This window comes from Castanea sativa, chromosome 10 (assembly GCF_040712315.1).
Source record: "Castanea sativa cultivar Marrone di Chiusa Pesio chromosome 10, ASM4071231v1".
Classification (NCBI taxonomy): domain Eukaryota; kingdom Viridiplantae; phylum Streptophyta; class Magnoliopsida; order Fagales; family Fagaceae; genus Castanea; species Castanea sativa.
In genome coordinates this window covers 1,710,643-1,730,801 of record NC_134022.1, presented here as the reverse complement: position 1 = coordinate 1,730,801, position 20,159 = coordinate 1,710,643, and the positions used below count along the sequence as shown (strand labels likewise).

Genomic DNA, 20,159 nt, shown 5'->3' with positions numbered 1-20,159 from the left:
AAATTAACTTTTTTTAAAATAAAAATTTAGGGTTTATTTAAAACTAATAAAATTATAATATTTTAATGCAGTAAAACTATACAATTTAATTTATAATAATTTATTTAAAAATAAAATTATATCAATCTTAAAATTGTAGATATTATTCAAAATGATAAGATTTAATTTGAAACTATTTTATTGAAAAAAAGTTAAAGATATAAAAAATTGACTTTTTTATTTCTTATTTAGTGTATTTTTGGGAACCTAGTAGTTTCCCATAAGTTATTTGCATAATGTTTATTAAAAGATATAAATTTTGAGATTTTTTAATAATAAAAGTGTGATAAAATATTAGAAGCTAGTTTATTTATTAATTTTTTTAAAAATAGTTTTATTTTATTTTAAAGAAACCTAAGAATTATTTTTTTAGCCAAACACTTATTTTTGAGATGATGCTCTACATTTTTGAGATAGTGCTCCATCACAATATAAATAATGTGAAAAGACTAAAATAATAATTATAAGATCACAATCTTTTTTTTTTTTGGTTGCCCACAGAAGATCACAATCTTTACTACACTATTTTTTACAATTATTTTATTTGATCGGGCTATTTTTCATTTTCACATATATCACTCGATTTTCTTCCACTGCACGAAACTTTCAACATCAAAATTATGGCAAAGTTGCACAAAAGGGTGTGCTTTTAATTGTGTGCGGAAAAGTCATGACTAGTATGACTTTCTTTCCTTTAAAAAAAGTATGCTCTTCCAAAATTTTTTTATTTAAAAATCAGCTTTAAAATATGCGGTAATATATATATGTGATAGGTATATACGGTAATATTTAAAGATTAAGATGTAACGTGTATGACCCACGTTAGAAAATAATTGTTATATGAGGAATTTAAAGAAAAAAAAATCCAACTCACCTAATAAAGTTAAAAGTACACCGCACCTCACCATATTCCATCCAATAAAATGCTGACACAGCAACAGTAGCAGAAAGCACAGCATGTGACAATATCATTGCCTAAAATTAAAATGGTGGGCCCCAAGACGTTTGCTTTACGCCCAAGCAAAAGACAAACAAGAAAGAATAAGTGAGCGATGAAGGCTCCTTAGGAGAAAATAGGAAGAAAGCCAAACCAAGAGCCATACAGGCCCTTCTCCCTCTGGCATCGACCGCCGACTAAAAAAAAAAAAAAACTAAAAAAAAGAGAAGAAAGTCACGACTCTTCACGAGTCGTCACGGCGTCGTATCCATCCGTTCATATCCTCCGGGTTTGTATTTTGTTCTAAAATTTTTTAGAAAATTTTTTTAGTGTTTCAGTCCTCTTTACTCAAATCCAAAACCACCCTCCTCTATAGATCCAAAATCCCTATTCTTCGAATTAGACTTTCTCTTTTCTGGCTCCGCAGGTATATTCTTTTCAATTTCTTCGTTAATTTCAGAGATTTGTTTTTGTTTTTGTTTTTGTTTTTTTTTTCAAAAAGTCTGATTTTGAGCCTCGAATCGAACGGATCGGAGTCGATTCCCGTATTCCGGTTTATACGAGTTTTTGGATCCCTTTTTTTGTTGATTTTTATGAGCTGATTCGGTGAATTTGATTTTTTTTTTTTTTGTGTGCGCCTCTGTTTTTTGGCACAGAAATTTGTGTGTTTTAGATCCAGCCGATTTGTGGCTTGTAGATTAGTGCAAAAATAGTACATAATTTTTGGAATTCTTTTTATTTTATTTTTATTAAATTTTTTGATAAAGGAATTCTTGTTGTGTAATTGGAAGTTAGATTCTCTAATTAAGTAGAATTTTTTTTTAAAAAATTTTTTGTTAGGTAATTAATTATTGTTTGGTTGGTGAGAAACTTTGAAGAAATGAAAGTGATTTAAATGAAAGTGATTTAAATTTTCAGAAATTTTAATTGGTAAAATTAGATAAACTCATGAGGAGAAAATATTTGGAAAAAGACTAATTTTTTTAAAGTAGAATAATTTTTTAAAATTTTTTTGTTAGGTAATTAATTATTGTTTGGTTGGTGAGAAACTTGAAGAAATGAAAGTGATTTAAATTTTCAGAACTTTTAGTTAGTAAAATTAGATAAACTTATGAGGAGAAAATATTTGGAAAAAGACTTTTTTTTTTTTAAAAGTAGAATGAAAATTTTAATGTTTTGTTAATTATTGTTTGGTTGGTGAAAAACTTAAAGAAATGAAATTGATTTAAATTTTCAGAACTTTTAGTTAGTAAAATTAGATAAACTTATGAGGAGAAAATATTTGGAAAAAGAATATATATTTTTTGTTGGATGAAAAAAATAGACTTAAGTAGAGTGGTTGTTTGTTTTGAAAAACTAATCCATGTTATTGCAGCAAGTAAACTGAAATATATTTATTAAAAAAGAAAGAAAGAAAATAAGGCAATTAAATTAAACTAATCCTGATTTTTGCAGCAAGTAATCTGAAATATATTTATTAAAAAAAATTAAGAAATTAAGGAAATTAAAATAAACTAATACATATTTGAAAAAGACTAAATATTTTTGAAACAGGGTTCTTGTTTTCTTTATTGGGTTAATAATTGCAATATTTGTGCGTGTTTTTGTTTTCGTAATATTATTAGTTTAAAATCTGTGTTTAATATCTAGAATATAAAATTTATTCTATGGTATTACTTTTAAGTCTGAAAATATTCGTGGAATAGAAATTTAAGCTTTGAGTCCTATTATTGGATGCTATTATTAGGAGTGGAGCTGTTTCTTGCTGTACAGTAAATAAGGAAGTGGCTTTTCTTCTTTGAGTTTTAGTGTGGTAATAGAGAAGAGGAAGATGTACATTATGAACACTAACTGCAGCGCCTACACTAATTGCAGTGCGAGGTACGTTTATTCCTGCAGTTAATATGTATATAGTTGTGTTTGCATGTATCTTACCCCATATAATTCTTTTTCCCCTTGTGACTGGCTCTTTACTTCAGTATGGTTGTCCTTGGCATGATATTGTCTTGTTTTGGTTTTCTCAAACTACAACCTTGCAAAGCAAAAATGATCAGGATTGAGGATTTGTAATTGGTTAAATATTTAAATTTAAAATGGGTTCACAAGCCTTGATACTTATTGGACTTTCTTGGAACTTGCACTAGATGCGCGCGTTGCTTGTAGATCTTTATATATATTTATATATTTTTTACTTTTCAGGGTTTTCCAATTATCTAAAATGGTACCATTTCTTTGAGACTGGTTGGGAGCTAGAGTTGAATTTTTCTTGTGTGGTTGAGCTTTTAGATTTAGACTTGCGGATAGATATTGATCAAGTAGATAAAAATGGAAGCAAATATCGCAAAGGCATCGGATAGAAGTAGGAGAGTTGTGCTGGACTTAAAAAAAAGAAAACGGGCAACTCAGCTTGCTCCATATTTGAATGAAGTTAGGCCCACTTTGGATTCGTTGCAAAATAAGCTTGGCAAACGGAGGAAATTGAATGGGTGCCAAAGTAAGGTCATGAGCTATGGGCCTAGTGGGAGATCTTTGCTCAAATGTTATTCAAATTATGTGAAAACTGGGACACCAAAGCGTTTAATGTTTTATCAGAATGGCGAATGGATTGATTTCCCCCAAAGTGTCGTTGATGTGGTTAGGGAAGATTTTCAGGTTAAGAAGTCTGCTGTAGAGGTTGAGTTTAATGGCCATTGCTTTATGCTTGATTTTCTGCATATGTCTCGAGTGGACTTGAAAACAACCTTACAGGAACCCATTGCTTGGATTGATGAAGCAGATAGATGCTTCTTTCCTGAAACTTTTGACTGCCATCAACCTGAAACTGGGGAATATCAAGACCCAGTGTTGGAGGAACGTTATGGGCCTCAAGAGATCAAGCTGCTGTTGGAAATTGAAATCAATGGAGTGGATCAATCCAAGCTGAAGGAATGTAGTGGGGAGTCAAATGATCTAGTTAAGCAGATACAAATCAATAGTAAACCTGCTAGCAACTGCTATGCTATAGATGTTGAGAATAGTTGTAGTAGAGAGTCTGATGCAAAAATGGATGAGGATTTTCAGGAAAATAATCAGATACCTGCAAATTTAGTCATGGCGCCTGTATCTGAAAATGAAGAACTTAATTGTGATTCTGTGCAGAAGATGTTTCTTGTGGGTATGGGTGCTTTGGGTAGACCCGACATTCTTCATACATACCGTTGCGAAAGCGCTTCAATTCAAGATCGATTTGAGCTTTTTCAGAAGCAGGCAGAACTAACCCAAAAATGTCGTGGGGATGCAAATGTTCAATATGCTTGGCTTTCTTGTTCTAAAGGGGAGCTGCCTACAATATTGACATATGGGCTTGGTTGTGGACTGTCCACAATTAAGTCCATGTATGGTATTGGTGTTCATCTTGCAGCTGCTAACTGCCCTTACACCAGGTTGGAGTTTTCTTTCCAGTCTATTAAGTTTTACATTTAAATTCTTATATTTTCTTCAATAGTGTTAAGAAATTTGTGCCATAAGAGGGAACCTTAATGGGGTGATACCTATCTCTACAGGAGAAGTTGAGAATTTTCTTTGCATTTGGCATTGTTGTTCCTCTTTTTAGGTTTGGCCAGCTCTTTATGGCAGTACTGCTCTATTATTATTAATATTTTTAAAAATGCTTCTTCACTATATTGGAATACATTAAATTTGTCTAGTTCTTAGAAAGAGTTGTTCTTTTGTGTTAATTTTTCTGTACTATTGCCTATGGTTAGTCAATCTGGGTTGTTACCCCTTTGGGACTTGCACCTGGTTGTGGCCTAGAAAGCACCGATGCCGCCCGACGCAGGGTGCGGTGGGCGACACTGCTGCCCGCGCCTCGGAATTTTCTTTTTCGTTTCCGGATTCGCTCCGATTTGGCTCTGATGCACACTGAATCGGGCTGATTCGGGCCAAATCGGATTGTATCAGCTGAATATCGGTGTGTTTTGGCCGGAAAACGGAAATTGGCTGGTAAGAAAAAAGAAAAAAAACTAAAACTGAAAATACCGGTGGATATTGATGATGTCACCGACACGATTTCACCGGCCTTAACCCCTTTCATCTTCTTCTTCTTCTTCTTCATTGCTTCTTCACTTTCTTCAGTTCTTCTTCATATTTTTTTCGCTGGAGCCCAGTCTTCTTCCTTTGCTGAATGCCTTTGTTAACCACTTTTCTTTATTTTGTTTTTTGTGCCTATCTGACCCGTGAGCCACATGTTCCCTTTTTTTTTTTAATCTTTTTTTTTAATGGGAAGCTACTTCAGTACTCCTTCCTTTGTTAAATCATAAATGCCTTGTTAACAACTTTTCTTTATTTTGTTTTTTGTGCCTCTCTGACCAAACACGTGAGCCACACCTTCCCTCTCTTTTTTTATTTTTATTTTATTTTAATGGGAAGCTACACCTATTTTAATACCTGCCACATATATCCTTTATTTTGTTTTTGGGCTGACCAAATACGTGAACCACTAAGCCACATCTTTTTTATTTATTTATTTACGGGAAGCTTCATCTATTTTAATACCTCTGTCAATAATTCAAGCGTCAAAAACTTTAGTGTACTTATTATTATTATTATTATTATTATTATTATTATATAGAAAAGCATGCTTAGCAATATATAAAATAAAATAAAAATATTTTTAATAATTTTTTAATCGCCGCACCGCGCCGCATCCACACCCAATTTTTTCAAAAATTACCGAGTCCCGCACCCGCACCTGTCCCCGCATCCGAATCTGGAAACACACTTGTGCTTCATAGGTTGTGGCTACCCAACTAATTTTAGCGGCAAGTAGAACCATTTATTGTTGAATGTTTCTCTTCACTTTTTGGGTGCTCCTAATTGCTGCGTGGTTGAACTCAGCTTCTTTGTGGATAGTGGAATCATCTTACGAATGTCATTGTTATTCATCTTTTTATCATATTGTCACTATTTTTTTATACTGCTTTCATTTAAGGTTTACATGGGATGCATTATTATTATTATTGCTTAAAAAAAAATCTTTCTTTGTATGGTCTTTTGTCATTGTCCTTATCATTTTACTATTTACATTTTTGTTATTCTGTTAATGCCTTTAAAGAAGGATTGCAATTTTGACTTGATTACAGTGCAAATTTTTGTGATGTTGACGAAAATGAGATACAACACTTGGTGTTGTGCCGAGTGATAATGGGAAAGATGGAGGTTGTTTGTTCTGGCTCTAGACAAAGCCTTCCCAGTTGCCAGGACTATGATAGTGGAGTGGATGATCTTCAAAATCCAAGGATTTATATAGTCTGGACTATGAATATGAACGCTCGCATCTATCCAGAATTTGTTGTTAGTTTCAAGATCTCTTCCAAAACTGAAGGTGAATACGACTCCTTCTAGATTTCTTTTTTGTTTCGTTGTTATTTCAAATTTCCCTGATTGTGTGCAAGAACTTGTGTTCTTGCATTTTATTACATGATATGCATGCTACTTATGCAATTGATCAGAAATGAACTAGTTGTTCTTGTTCTCAATTGCACAATTTCTGTTTCAAACTTGGATGTAAAAGGTTTAGAAGTTGTTAGTTTTAGGGAACAGGGCTTCATCCATGGATTGTAGATATCTCCTCTTGGTTGGACTTTGTTACAATGAAGAGATGATTCATCACTGCAACTGCTGATTCATTGAGATAGCCAGCCGTGTCTTCTGCGGAAGCTGTATGATTACCATGGATTTTTTTTTTCTCTAAGCTTTTTTAGTACTTGAGCACCTAGTACTTCATGTTGTTCCTACAGGGCGTTTGATTGGAAGTGAGACTAAGCTTGATATTTCAGGGGTTACATCTTGTCAGGTGCGTAAGCACCAACAATTAGAGTCTTCTGCAGTTGATTTGGTAAGTGTCTTCCTTTATTACATGGTGTTTGGTTTCTGGTGTTATTTGTTTCATGTTTTTATTTTAATAATTTAATTAGATATGGCGCTAATGGCCTTTGCCCAAGTACCGGGGTTTGAATACATGCTAGTCTTTACATAGGCCTAAAAAAATGGTTATGTTAGATGTGGCATTTGCCAAATAAAATATAAAATTATAGTTTTTGTAGTTTAATAATTAAATCATCTAAATTTTATTACTTTCAAGAATGAGAAATACTTGGATGCGATAAAAATTCAGAATGTGTATTGCTAAAGATGAGTAAAAAATTTGAAGTGACTTCTAATATTTTTGAAGATAGGATAGAGGTTGTACCCAGTGCACAATTCTCCTGCTTCCGCGGGTTTGTGAATGCAATATGAAGAGTAGTAGTTTATTGAAGAAGCATATGTCTATTTTATAAAGGAGAAAAAGAAGAAAGGAAAAGAATCGAACTTTTATATTCATTATGTTAACTTAGACATTTGTGTGTGTGGCATCTAGTCAAAGGCGAAAAGGCAACCTTAAGGCCTCATGTACTTGTATTGCCTGAGGTGTGAAATTCTAAATTTAGTTCCTATACATGTAGTGAACTCAATTGTATGTATCTCATGTTTATTAGACGCAGTTTGAACTTTCAAACTGGTGGGAGGCTTTATTACAAGATTATGTGATGGCAACAAACTTGAATTAAAGTACTGAACTTCCCTTTTTTGCCTAATTACAGAACTGCCCTCATTTTTTTTGGAACCAAGTTTCATTGAGCCTCTCACATGCCTTACAGTTGTTTCAAAGCGCTTGGGTGCTCGCCTAGGCTCTAAAGGCGAGTGCCTCAACAAAGGCACTTTACCTTAAAGTTCTAGGGTGCCTCACCTCGTCTTAGTGCATAGACGAGCAGTCAGCTGGCCTTTGACTCCACTGGTGGGGGTGGAGGTTTTTAATCTTTATTATGCATGTTTATTGCTGCAAAGTTTTTCTATTGTTTACTTATTTTAATTTTTTTTTTTAATCCTAAAGTTATTACTTTTAAAAAAGATTAATGGTTCTATATTTTGGTGATGCTTTGTTTTTACTACTTGTTATTAGTAAAAAAATCGTAGTCAATTTGTTTATCCTGTTTTGGTTGGGATTTTCATCTTTGTGCTTTGTTTTACACTCTGCAAGTTTTAGCCCTTTATCTTCTGCATCCTACATAGATTTAAGATGATTGCTACCATGCATTTTTTCCCCTGATATTTGAAGCTTGTACTTATTAAAGTAAATTGGAGAATGCATGTCTTTTGATTTTTGAACCAAAATAAAAGAGTTTAGCCACCCTTGTTTATATATAAATATATATTGATCTGTGTGTGTGTGTTGGTTTTTGAAGAGTTTGCAGCATTTGATGTTATTGTTATGCAAATTTGCAATTATTAACTGCTTTTAACATTTTAACGTGATTTCTCTTAGCAGAGCATAAGTCAACCAGTTTCAGATTCTGGGAGATCTGAGGGGAAAGCTGCCAGTCTGGGTTCAAGCAATACAAAAGCTCCTAAATCTCCTTGGATGCCTTTTCCCATGTTGTTTGCTGCCATTTCAAAGAAAGTTTCTTCTGGGGTCATGGACAAGATTAATGAACATTATGAGTTGTTTAGGGTATGTTTGGTAACTTTGGTGTTAGCTCTTTTGCTCTACCCTAGCTTCCTTCCAATAAAAAGAAAATTTCTGTTTTGATTGAATCATCTTAACTGCTCCTAAGGTATTTTTTTGGATATTGATCAGACAAAGAAGATAGGTCGCGATGAGTTCATTAAAAAGTTGAGACTGATAGTTGGAGATGCTTTATTGAGGTCTACAATAACAAATCTGCAATGCCAGGTACAATTCATACTTGATCTTGAAAACTACTTTGCGTGCTCTTGGGCTGCGCACTGATTACTTATTTTAAGCAGCAATTTCGTTGTGGATCAAAAGTGGGCTAGCATGGACTGGGGAAATGTTACTTCAAGAGAACATTAAAGGATTCGTAGGGTTGACTTTTTAGCAAATCTCACTCTTTTGAACAGTGGAAAAGTTTTAGTAACTTGTTGAGAGAGAGTTATTTGTTTGATAGTTATGGTCAAACTAGGTCTACTGCCAGAATTTTTTTTGGTGTTTTTTTTAAAATAAAATTTTTAATTTTTTTTTGATAAGTAGAATAGCTTTATTAAAAATAAAAAGTCTTCATGTTCCTGAGTCCAAAAAATCACAAAGCAAAACTAAGAGAGTTGTGAAACTCTAATGGCCAGTTTGGATGGAGGGTGAGCAGAGGGGAGTAGAGTTGGCTGGAAATTAGCTTAATCAGGCAACTCTATTCTACTCCCTTCTAGTTCCCCCCTCTCATCCCCTCCATCCAAACTGGTGATAAAGTAGAGTAACTATGAGTAAAATCCCGAACCTAAACCACTCAAACAAGTTGTGAAGCAATAAGGATTTTAATTGATTAAGGGAACTCACAATATTCTGAAACATGTGTAAGAGTTGCATTCTCTCCACATTAACTGCATCAAAGAAGATGGCACTAAATTCCAAACTGCTGAGGAGTGCTTTCCCAAATAAATTTTTCCACCCAAATAATAAGGATGTCACTGGTGTTATTTGTTGAAAGGCTTTGTTTATTTTGGTTTTGAGAATGGTTGTGCCAGAATTAAAATTTATTTTGGGGTGCTCTTATGATCATGCACCGTTATGTGAAGAGTTTGTGGTCTAAAAGTCTCATGGTTCTAGTCAGGCCTTGCTCATGAATAGCTATGGTGGTTTACTCTGGAGAGGAATCAACTTTCTTGCTGCCTTGTGTGGTTTACATATGAAGAAGGTTTGGGATAGTGGACTTACTGTAGAAGTAAGGGATTTCTATGAGGTTGGCTTGCATGGTCATTAGGAATGATTTCAGGTTGAAAACTTGAAATCTGGTGCTGATTTTCATTAGAAAAGAATAAAATAGGTAGTATACCATGCACAAGGCTCATACTTGTGCGACACTAAATAAAATTAAAAAAAAATTATATTTTAAAAATTCTAAAAATATAAGAATTTTTGATTTGATAGTAAATAGAATTGTATTCTGGCATGCATTTAAATGCAAAGAGTATGGGTGCAGCGTCAAGTCGGTGGGTTTAGTACCCACTGGGTGTGTGTGTAACTTATCAATGTTTCGCTTAATCTACTGTTGGATTACATGATCGGTATATGTCTATCATATTTTCTAAATATCCAAATAATCAAAGATTAAGAACTATTTCATCTAAAAAGACCCAAATTATGACTTAAAAATCTATTAAACACGTGGGTTTCGTATTATATGGTCAATGACATCCCTTTTTTTTGGCTGGGTAATAAATGAAATCCAATTGATGTGTACATTGGCATGCATAAGCATGTTGGAGACATGAGCTAGTAGTTGACTTGGTGAAATATTGATATAGTATACAATTATTGAGTGTATTTTACTACATGGAGTTACACCTAGTGTGTAAGACTACACTTAGAAAAGATGGCAATCAATAACATGACATCCAATTGATGTGAACATTGTTATGCATGTTGTAGTCGGGATCTAATAGTAACCTTGTCAAAATATTGATCTAGTATAAAATTTGTGAGTTTGTAAGATTACACCCAGTAAAGATGGCACAGGTATGATTGGCATGCTGGTGATACATTAATATTTTTCTTTTGATTGATAATTACACACATTGGTGATTCTGGAGTCCATGACTTTAGCATCTGCTTTGCTTTTACAAGGGGGTAGGTTTGCTCGAAGCAGTCCAACCAGCCCGATCCGGCTCGAAACTAGGGCAAATGGGTGGTTTCATTATTAGGTTGGTTTGAATCGGGTTAAAAAATTTGAGTTGTCAGGCTGGTTTCTGGCTAGAAAATCTCACCTTTAAACCTGACCCAATTTATATGCTTTCCTTTTCTATCCCTCTTTTTACCAATTTGTCTATCATTGGGTTTAGGGATTTCCTTTATCACTTATTTCTATATTAGACCCCTTGGCAAAAAAGAAAAAAAAGACCCCCACATTTATTCATAGTCTATTCTCTCTCCCCTCTACACATACAGCTATTTTGACTCACCAGTTTCAATCCCTCTCTATCATCTTTGAAATTGTCACTCCTGCTGTTGTGGGGTGTCTTCCATTGTCGATGTTGCTAAGTCATCGTTGATGCATCTTCACCGTGTGCTTCTTCAAGGTCAACAAACTTGGACTCTCAGAAGAGGATCTTTGGATGCCTAGCTTCATGGCATTGTAGTGGTTGCTCCTTCATTGTCACTGCATCATCGTTGATGCTCCTTCACCTTGCTTATAAGGAAATGAGGGGTGATTCTATGTAAATAATGATAGTTGTATCTGTGTTTGATAATTAGTATTTGGTTTGGTTGTTGATTTGGAGACTAGGGTTTATGCGAGCTGGGTCGATTGCTGGGCTTAGATTGGTTTGTCTTGTAATGGATTCATTCAATTTGGGTTTAGATGGATTACGAGTTTGGGCGCCATACAAAAACCAAAAACCAAAGAACCATACATAAATTTTTTTGCCAGTGACTCTTAATTTTTTCTAAGATCATCTATTTTTAACGTGTTCGTAGACAGTTCTATTGGGTGTAATCGAGATCAGTTATTGAAAGGGTTTTTATTATTATTATTATTTTTTTAGTTAGGAGTAACAAAGGACTGTAGTCACAGGACACAGAAATCTGAGTTGACAAATCACATACAACATAAAAATGTTGATATTTAGATTTGTGTTCATTTTGGCACTTTCTTCCAAATGTCAAATGCAGCCTTTTGATTCCACTGACTATAAATTCATATCCTGCTTCAGGGGCCTTCCAATTTAATATAGTAATAATACATATCTTGTTGGCTGATTGCAGTTACCACAGAGATCTAAGTGTGAACCGGAAGTTCTACAGCCTAATCTAGAAAAAGAAAAGGTTCAGCACTCCTTCAATTGATTGTAGCAGTGCTCTGCCTGTGTGATGACCATGGACTTTGCCTGTGTGATGACCATGGACTTTTGGGATCTTGCAAGTTGCGTGCCAGGGAATGTGTCGACATAAAAATTGTGAATTATCATAATATTTGGGCGTGTTTTGGACCATCCACCCCTGTGGAGTACAGTAAAACCCCAAAAAACCTCCCCTTCTATGCTGTTTAATGTTTTTCTCTTACTTTTTTAGAGTGGTACTTCAAATAAAAGTTCGGCTTTTGTGTTATCCTTGTGTGTGTGAGACATTAAGCTGAAGGTGGATTTTTATATTTTTTGGAGCATGGATTATAAATAATTTGTAAGCATTCTGGAGCCTCTCTAACCTTACCTTGTGGGTTAGTGAAAAAAAAAAAAAAACCTTTCCTTTGTAGGATTATAAATGTGTTTTTTTTTTTTTTTTGAGTTTATTTTAAACTGATCTCTCTTTGTGATTTGCCTGGACTGCTGACTGGTTGTGGCCACCGATACTTCACTCATAATGGACTAAGTAAAAAATGGAGTTGAGCTAATCAACAGGAGAGTTTTATGGACCTGCAACGGTAACATTTTTTGTTCTGCAGTTTGTTAGATTCCACATTTGTGGTATTATATATGTCACTCCGTTTTTTTTAATATAATATAATAAAATATAATTATTTATTTATAAATTAAAAAAAAAGGCCTAGCAGCTTGATGGATAAGAATCAAGTGTGAGCCGTGACGAAGAAGGCATTATTGCACTTTTCTTTTGACGTGAAGCAAAAGCAAGCCTTATCTCCTTTGGTTTAGTCAAAAAAAAAGAAAAAAAAAAGCAAGCCTTATCTTCTGTCGATTATGATATGATATATTTGAATATGAGGGTTGACTAGATTGTGATAACAACGTGTACGTTAAGGCACCGCCCGCCTTATCTTATTCCAATAAAGGATCTCGAATATTCCATTACACTTTTATTAAGGGGCCACATAATTATTATTTTAATTTAATGCTTATATATATATATTTATTTATTTGTGTGTTTGGTTGATGATGTGGGGCTTACTTGTCAGTGATAACTGACAGAGATGGCTTATGCGCTGGACACCTACAAGATTTTTTCAAGAGAGCTATCTACAATTCTACGTGTGTGGGGTAGGAGAGAGAGAGAGAGATAGAGAGAGCGTGTTGGGGTGGGTGAACATATGAAAACACAGTTGATGGGACAACACGAGTATGTTACTTATTACATACTCGTGTAATCTTTTATAATTAAAACAAAAAGTACACCGTCCGCCACTAACTTTTGTTATAATTTGTTTAGGTAACAAGTTGCAGGAGTGACTATTTTTCTTTCCTACTTCCAACTCGGCAATATTTTTCTTTACCACTTCCAACTCGGCAAATTGCGGTAAAAGGTCATTATTTTTTTTTTACTACTTCTAATTCGTTGATCTGGTAAATTGTGATAAAAATTGTGTTGCATTTGTTGCAGCATTAGACTATTTGTAATTAAAAATATGTTCAGATCTTTTTAATTTTAGAAATATTTGGTATCGTCAGAAACAAATATCATATTGGGGGTATGTAATTATCAAATTTTCAATCATTGGTGTGCATATATAGTTAGGACACGGCATATTAGTCATCTGCATTTTAAATTCTCTTAGAAGGAGCAGCCAGTTAAGCCACGAAGTCAAGATTTGTGTAGGTATAATTTGAACGCGTCCCATGGAAACCCAAGCCGCAAATCTTGACTTCGTGGACTGGCTGCTCCTTTTAAGAGAGTTTAAAAGGCAGATGACTAATGGGCAATGTCCTAATCTATATACAAATATTAAAATATATTTCTTAACATCATTATCATTTAATAATAACATTAATTTTGTTTTTATTTTTATTTTTAAAATGTTCTTGTTGAGCTCCCTTTAGCAATTTATAACTCTTCTAATAACTCTTTTAATTTTATGAGCATTTTAATTTTATACTTTAAAGCTTCAGAATTTAAGTTTATCCATTGAAGTTCTATTTTACTTGCATCAACAACTACTTCATTTATATTTTTTAAATGTTACAAAAAATTATCACTCGTTTAGTTCATTAAATAAAATGATATCACATCATTTTTAATTATTAAAATTTTTTTTAGGCTACAAAAATGACGTGACATCGTTTTATTAGAAACTAAACACACATTGTAAGTTTATATGGCACTTAACAAAAAATATGGATGGAGGGACTACTGAAGCAAACAAAATAGAATTTAAAGAATTCAAATTCTAAAATTTCAAGGTGTAAAATTTAAACGTTACTAAACTTTATAGGTGTAATTTTTGATTTAGCGTTTCCCTTCTGTTCATATTTAACTTCCCAAAGTATTGTATTGGATCAATTTAGCGTTTTTACCTGGCTGTAGTCTTGAATATGTGGCCATGGTGGTATTGTCGCAAAGGTGATGTGTTTCTCTCTCTTTTGATATCTTTTATTGCTTATTTAGGTTTATTTAATTTCTTGTTATGATTAATTTTGATATTTGAGATTTGGATAGGAAGATTTCATCCATCTTCTTTTTTCAAGTATTGTTGATTTTTTCCCCTAACAAAGAAAAGAAAAGAAAAGAAAAGAAAAGAAGAAAGAAAGAAAGAAAGAAAGAGGAAACCCTACCCCCAAAGTTTCATTAAATAACAACATAAACAAACATAAAGTATTGATACCCATTTTTTTGAAAATACAAGCCCAATGCAAGCCAAGCCCGACTCATTCTTAGGCCCAATTCATGTATTTAATCTCATTTTAATCTCTTTGGATGGCCCAAGCCTATGCTCCTGAGGGAGATTTGAGGGAGTGTGGATTGGTTGATACGAGTAGAGACTTTGTACTTTTTGCATGAGTTCAGAACATATGTCGTGCCATGCAAGCATGAGATTCTTACACAATCTAGTGCTTATGGAGATGGAAACGTGCTTAAAATTTTCACCCAAATAATGACCTGTAGCTCCTGTTGTATGTGACTGAAGCCATCATTTGTTGCCATTTTAGGTCCTCAAAACATGCTTACTTCTTGGCTGACTTCAGCTGCTTGTTCTAGCAAGGGTAGCTTCTCAAGAGGTTAAAATTGACGAGGGAAGAGCAACCGATCACCCTTAGTCAAAGCTTTCTCTTAATGATGCTAAAACCAAGCCAATCTTTATTCAAACAGAAGCAAATTGAACCAAAACATCAGTTTAACACCTTCGAGGACCATTGCCTCATCTATTAGCCAAAAACCAGTCATTAAGGACACCCAAGACTAAACTAAAACTCTCTTCAAATTTAAACAAGCTAATCATGTTTTACCCACAAAAACTCCAACTATAGAGTGAAAGTCCATACAATAGCAGTATAGGAGCCCCATTTTGAGGTCTTAGGATGAAACTTAAGGCACAAATGAGTTTTTCCTCTCTCCTTCACTACCTCTCTTAATTTCCATTCCTACTGTACATGAGGAAAAGTTCAAGATTTAATGTATTATGCTATTTCTCCATCCTTCTATTGTTTTGCACTACAGGCTATTTTTATTTATTTCGGCCCTTCAAAAAATCGTCAGCAACATTTTGGTGACTCCACTAGGGTCAAGTAGCTGAAACAAGAGATATCATGCCTCCAAAGGTGCGAAATCAATACAAGGGTGGTGTTACCAATACTAACTTCTTGTCCCATTATGGGTCTTGTGATGCCTTGTCTCAACAAGAAGAGCATCATTAAACGGAGCAAGAAAGGGTCAATCCTTAGCTTATTGAGCTACTATAGAGGTTCAAACATGTGCAGCATAATCACTCCAATATTGTGAAATGATCCAAAAAATAAAGGACTTCAAGGAAGGAGGAAAAACGTAAGTTCTTATTCAAGGGAAGGCCTCCCTAACATTCATTCATATTTTTCTTTCATGTTATGCTTCTATATGAATTATCCTATATCTCATGCTTTTACATTATGTTCGTAAACATGGTTGGTTGTAGCTTGAAGATTCAACTATGGTGAGCCTCATGTCCACCAGAATACCAACACATGGCAAAGTGAATCACCAAATGCTTATTTCAACCTAAGAACTCCATGCGAAAGTAGCTACAAAGCTCATACTCAACATCTCCTCAACCTATTCCTCCTTTGTTGTGGAGCTTGTGCTAGTGTTGGGTTATCACTGAGCATAACGAGGTTGCTAAGGTTGATCGAGTCGTTATGGAGCAAGTATGAGTGCTGCAGTATGCACTCGCTTGCAGCTGAATAATTTGCTTCATTGATAAATAAAGCTTTTGCCAACCATCTAAAGGCCATAGCTAAATGGTCTACCACAAGTCGCTTGATTTCATATGCAAGTCTTGAAGTTATGCTAGTATTACACTAGTGCGAAAAGCACGCTTAAGCTAAGACTCTCAAACATCCTCTTTGCTAATTAATTTTCTTGTATAATATGAAACACTTCAATCTTCAAAATTTATTACTAATGTTTCACTATAAATCTTTGTGCTACTTTACATAGCCATGACTATTGTTTATATGAATCATATTTTCATAAGGGGAACAAAATGGTAGATTTCTGAGAGCAATTGACAATGATGGAAATCCGAACTCAATCCCCTCTCAACAAAGCCATGGTTTACTCATGCACACCAAGTTGTGACCTGCTCACGCACTTCAAGCCAAGACAAGCGTACGCATCCAAAGTCGTAGTCTATCTGTGCACACCAAGCCGTGACACGCTTATACACTCAGTGGCAGCTCCACATTTAAGTCAAGGTGTTAACACCTTGACTTGCAAAAAGAAGTATAAATACTTGAAAATACACCCACACACCACTAACCTATTTTGACCGCTCTAAAAAAGGTATTGAGCACCTTGACTTAAAAATCACAAGAATTTGGGTTCAACCAATATAAGGGTAATGTTAAGTCTATACCATTTTTATAATACTTTTATAAAAAATCTTAGGTAGTATGTTGTTATTGATTTTAACTTTGCCCCTAATAGTGACTCCATCTTTTTAACCACCAATTACAATTTGTCACATAAGGTTTATTGTAAAAATATTGTAAATGTAGCATTACTTTAAAAATAATTTTGGCTTGCAAAACATAATCTTTAACCCCTTAAACAAAAAAATAAGCACAAATAACAACAATAAAAATTAAATAACATAGCAAAAATGACAAAAAAAAAAAAAAAAACAAGACTAGGCCAAACAACAACAAGTGAATAAATTATTTAACAAAAAGACTATTAAAAAAATTAAAAAATTAAAATGCCTAATCATTCGATCAACTCATTACATAAAACTAATCTCTATTTTCATTTTTTTTCCCTAAAAAAGTATCAAGAAAATACTGCGGTTGTGAGTTCTCCTTAGCGGTGTCGACGTACAACTACACTTTTTTTGACTCTATAGTCACATCAACTTTGTTCTCAGCAACTCGACTTGCAGCTGTGGCAAGTATCATCCGTTGCTCTCTTCCCCTCTCTCCCCCCATTTTTTACTTCTCTATCATCATTTCAAACTCTCTTTCATTTTATACTCTCATCTCAACATTCTCAATTACCACTTTATCTCTTGTGAGACATTTTTTTCTTCTTTTTGGCAGCATAATGACAATGTAATACTTCATGTATTTGCATGTTTTTTTTGTGTGACATCGATATATTCAATTTTATCTTTATTAGATTTTGTATTATTTAAGTTTCTTAGTGAACGCCCAAGAAAATATTTTTAGAGTTGCCATTGCATGCTCTCCAGTCTCCAAGCTATGACAAGTTCACACATCTAAAGTTGTGGTCTACCCGCACACACCAAACGTGGCATGCTCATACATTCCAAGCCATGACAAACTCATGCATCCAAAGCTGTGGTGTACCCACACACATCAAGCCATGACGAGCTTACACATCCATAGTTGTGTTGTGCTCGCACACATCAAGCCATGATGAGCTCATTCACTCAAAATTGTGAGAAGCACATGCATTCCAAGCCATGCTGATGTTGATGTCTTAGCCACTCTTTGGATCCAATATTATGCATGAAGGGGAAGGTCCCCATCCTCAAGAAAAGTGTTCCTATCACTCAAATCTTGTGAGGGGAGTTTGCATAAAAGCCCATTAGTAAGAAGAGTTGGCATGTATATATCTTTGAAGAATGGTTTGCTAGACCTCTAGCTAAATATTAATATTGAACAACTCAGATATTACACGTTGGTTGCTAAAAAGCTATACCCAAGACTTTGAGCAGAATCTTGGCACAATATGTAAGCTTGGAAGTAGTGTAGAGGTTAATCGAAAGGCACAAGAAAACACTACAAAACACGTGGGTCTTAGGCCGTGTTTTTTTAGGCTAAAACGCAGCTACAGACGAGATAAAGCTGTGTTTTTCAAAAACGTGGCTTAAGTTATTCATATGAAGCCGCGTTTTATTTATTTATTTATTTTTTAAAATACTTATCAAGTGATGAAAATGCTATTTGAAAACACTAGAGTAGGGTTGCATAGGTTGACGATTAGTGTAAAATTTAATCAGATTCAAATTTGGACATAGAACTACAAGACTCTAATTCATATGTACTAGAGTTTGGCTGGACTCATTTATACTTGTATTTTTGGGTGTAGCATGACCAACTCACTTTAGATATAGCAGAAACTACGCTTACACCCATTGTTATCTTCTCCCCTGCAAGATACCATATATATGACAATAATAAGTAAAAGGCTACTAATTAGCAAGACCAAGCCATCTGGCATGGGAAAAAAAAAAAAAAAACTATAGCCGCATTTTTAAAATGCGGCTAGCCAAATTCAAAAAAAGAAGAAGGGCTATAGCCCCGTTGTAAACGCGGCTAGAGTACGTTCCATAGCTGCATTTCTAAAAATGCGGCCATTGGTCCTGGCCTATAGCCGCGTTTACAAAAATGCGGCCATAGACCCCCTCAGGCCTATAAGCATGGATTTTAGGCCAAGGTTGTAAATACAACCTAAAAAAATGCGGCTATATTGGGAGTTCATTTTGGAAGGGATTTTACCAATCAATAGAAAAGAAGTTTATTGCCTCAAGAAACTCTTCGGGTGTTACCTTTTAGCCCAATTTCCAAGGGACGATATGCCACATATCATGGATGAAGTCCCTAGAGAAGTTGTGAAGGTAGCATGTGAAGAGGTGAGTTGCTTGATTTGGGTAATGAGATTCGATGTGTCTTCCCCGGGCCCGTGGGGGCTTGGTTTCATTGAACCCATCCATTTTCCCTTGAATGGGTACATTTGAATCCTTGTCGCCACCAAATACTTCATTAAGTAAGTGGACACAACCCCACTCACACTCGAGAAAGCAGTGGGAATGGCTATAGCCAAATTCATCAAGAAGAATATCATTTGTCACTTTGGCATCTTACAAAAGATCATAAGCGACAATGTTACCCCATGCATTAACAAAGATGTCCAAGGAGTGACTGAGTACTGCAAGGTCAAGCATCGACTGTCATATATCATCAAAGAAGCTTACAATAGCGGATATCACCAACTTAGCAATGTGTGAGTCTTTTCCAACAAACTTTTATCAAGGGCAAGTGGCTAAATCTCTACCACGCCTAGTCAAGAGAAACCTTGCCATTTTCTATTCTTTCACTTTTCTACCCCTCCAACCAACTACAGAAGAATAGAAAAATGAATTGAAGAAGAATAAGAAGAAGAAGGGGCATGAATGCACATGGTTTGTTTTGGTGACCCACAACATGAAAGCTTCCTACTGTGAGGCGTGAGTTCTTCATTGTTCAACTTGGAAAGGCAAATATTATGTTTATATCAATACTGACTGAAATTCACCAAAACAACCAAACTTTAGCTTTGTCCACCAAGACTTGAATTTGTGCTTTCTTGTTCTTGTTCTTCTCTATATTTTATTTTTTGGGTATAAATCATTTGCTTCCAAATTTGAAAAAAAAAACCCCAAAGTGCATTCTGAACAAATTTTTAATTTCGGCTGGTATTAGCTGAAATTCACGTGAACGGCCTAAACAAAAAAGAACCATGCAAACGGTAAAATTGGACACGGTTCTTAGAATCGTACAGTTTGACTGTGATTCAAGTGGTTCCATGTTTGTTTGTTTTTTTGATTTTTTGTATTTTTGTTTATTTATTTATTTTTTTTTGCATAGAGAGGTTCCTAGGGTTAAAAGAATTGTAATAATGAGAGGTTCATGGTTAATCCGGTTGGACCGTACAGTTCAATGAAGGAGAAGATCTGATGAGTTGATTTTGTAGAGTCAAGCAATTCTTTCTATTCCACGACACACTAGTGGCGGACTA

The 20,159-nt window shown here is 34.6% G+C and overlaps 1 protein-coding gene and 1 long non-coding RNA gene across 5 annotated transcripts; both read left to right on the top strand.

Moving 5' to 3' along the window:
• The first annotated feature begins 1,080 nt into the window (after positions 1-1,080).
• LOC142612933 (inactive poly [ADP-ribose] polymerase RCD1-like) lies at positions 1,081-12,264 on the top strand. 4 transcript variants are annotated; one of them, XM_075785106.1, is made up of 8 exons: positions 1,081-1,403; positions 2,724-2,857; positions 3,176-4,398; positions 6,097-6,338; positions 6,754-6,851; positions 8,322-8,504; positions 8,631-8,726; positions 11,769-12,264. In XM_075785106.1, the coding sequence occupies exons 3-8, from the start codon at positions 3,302-3,304 to the stop codon at positions 11,847-11,849; spliced, it is 1,797 nt and encodes a 598-aa protein (XP_075641221.1). In that variant the 5' UTR covers positions 1,081-1,403; positions 2,724-2,857; positions 3,176-3,301; the 3' UTR covers positions 11,850-12,264. The 4 variants fall into 4 exon arrangements, with proteins under 4 accessions (XP_075641221.1, XP_075641223.1, XP_075641222.1 ...); XM_075785108.1 differs by having other exon boundaries at positions 1,083-1,403; positions 6,793-6,851; XM_075785107.1 differs by having other exon boundaries at positions 1,110-1,265.
• Positions 12,265-13,266: 1,002 nt separating this feature from the next.
• On the top strand, positions 13,267-16,337 carry LOC142612935 (uncharacterized). The gene is made up of 2 exons (XR_012840205.1): positions 13,267-15,710; positions 15,838-16,337. It is a non-coding gene; the product is annotated as an uncharacterized LOC142612935 (long non-coding RNA).
• The last annotated feature ends 3,822 nt before the right edge of the window (positions 16,338-20,159 follow it).

Excerpts from the sequence above, each read along its gene's own strand:
- LOC142612933 (XM_075785106.1), top strand. The coding sequence starts at position 3,302 with ATGGAAGCAAATATCGCAAAGGCATCGGATAGAAGTAGGAGAGTTGTG. Across the intron at positions 6,852-8,321 it reads AGTCTTCTGCAGTTGATTTG|AGCATAAGTCAACCAGTTTC; the intron begins GTAAGTGTCTTC and ends TTCTCTTAGCAG. Across the intron at positions 8,727-11,768 it reads TAACAAATCTGCAATGCCAG|TTACCACAGAGATCTAAGTG; the intron begins GTACAATTCATA and ends GGCTGATTGCAG.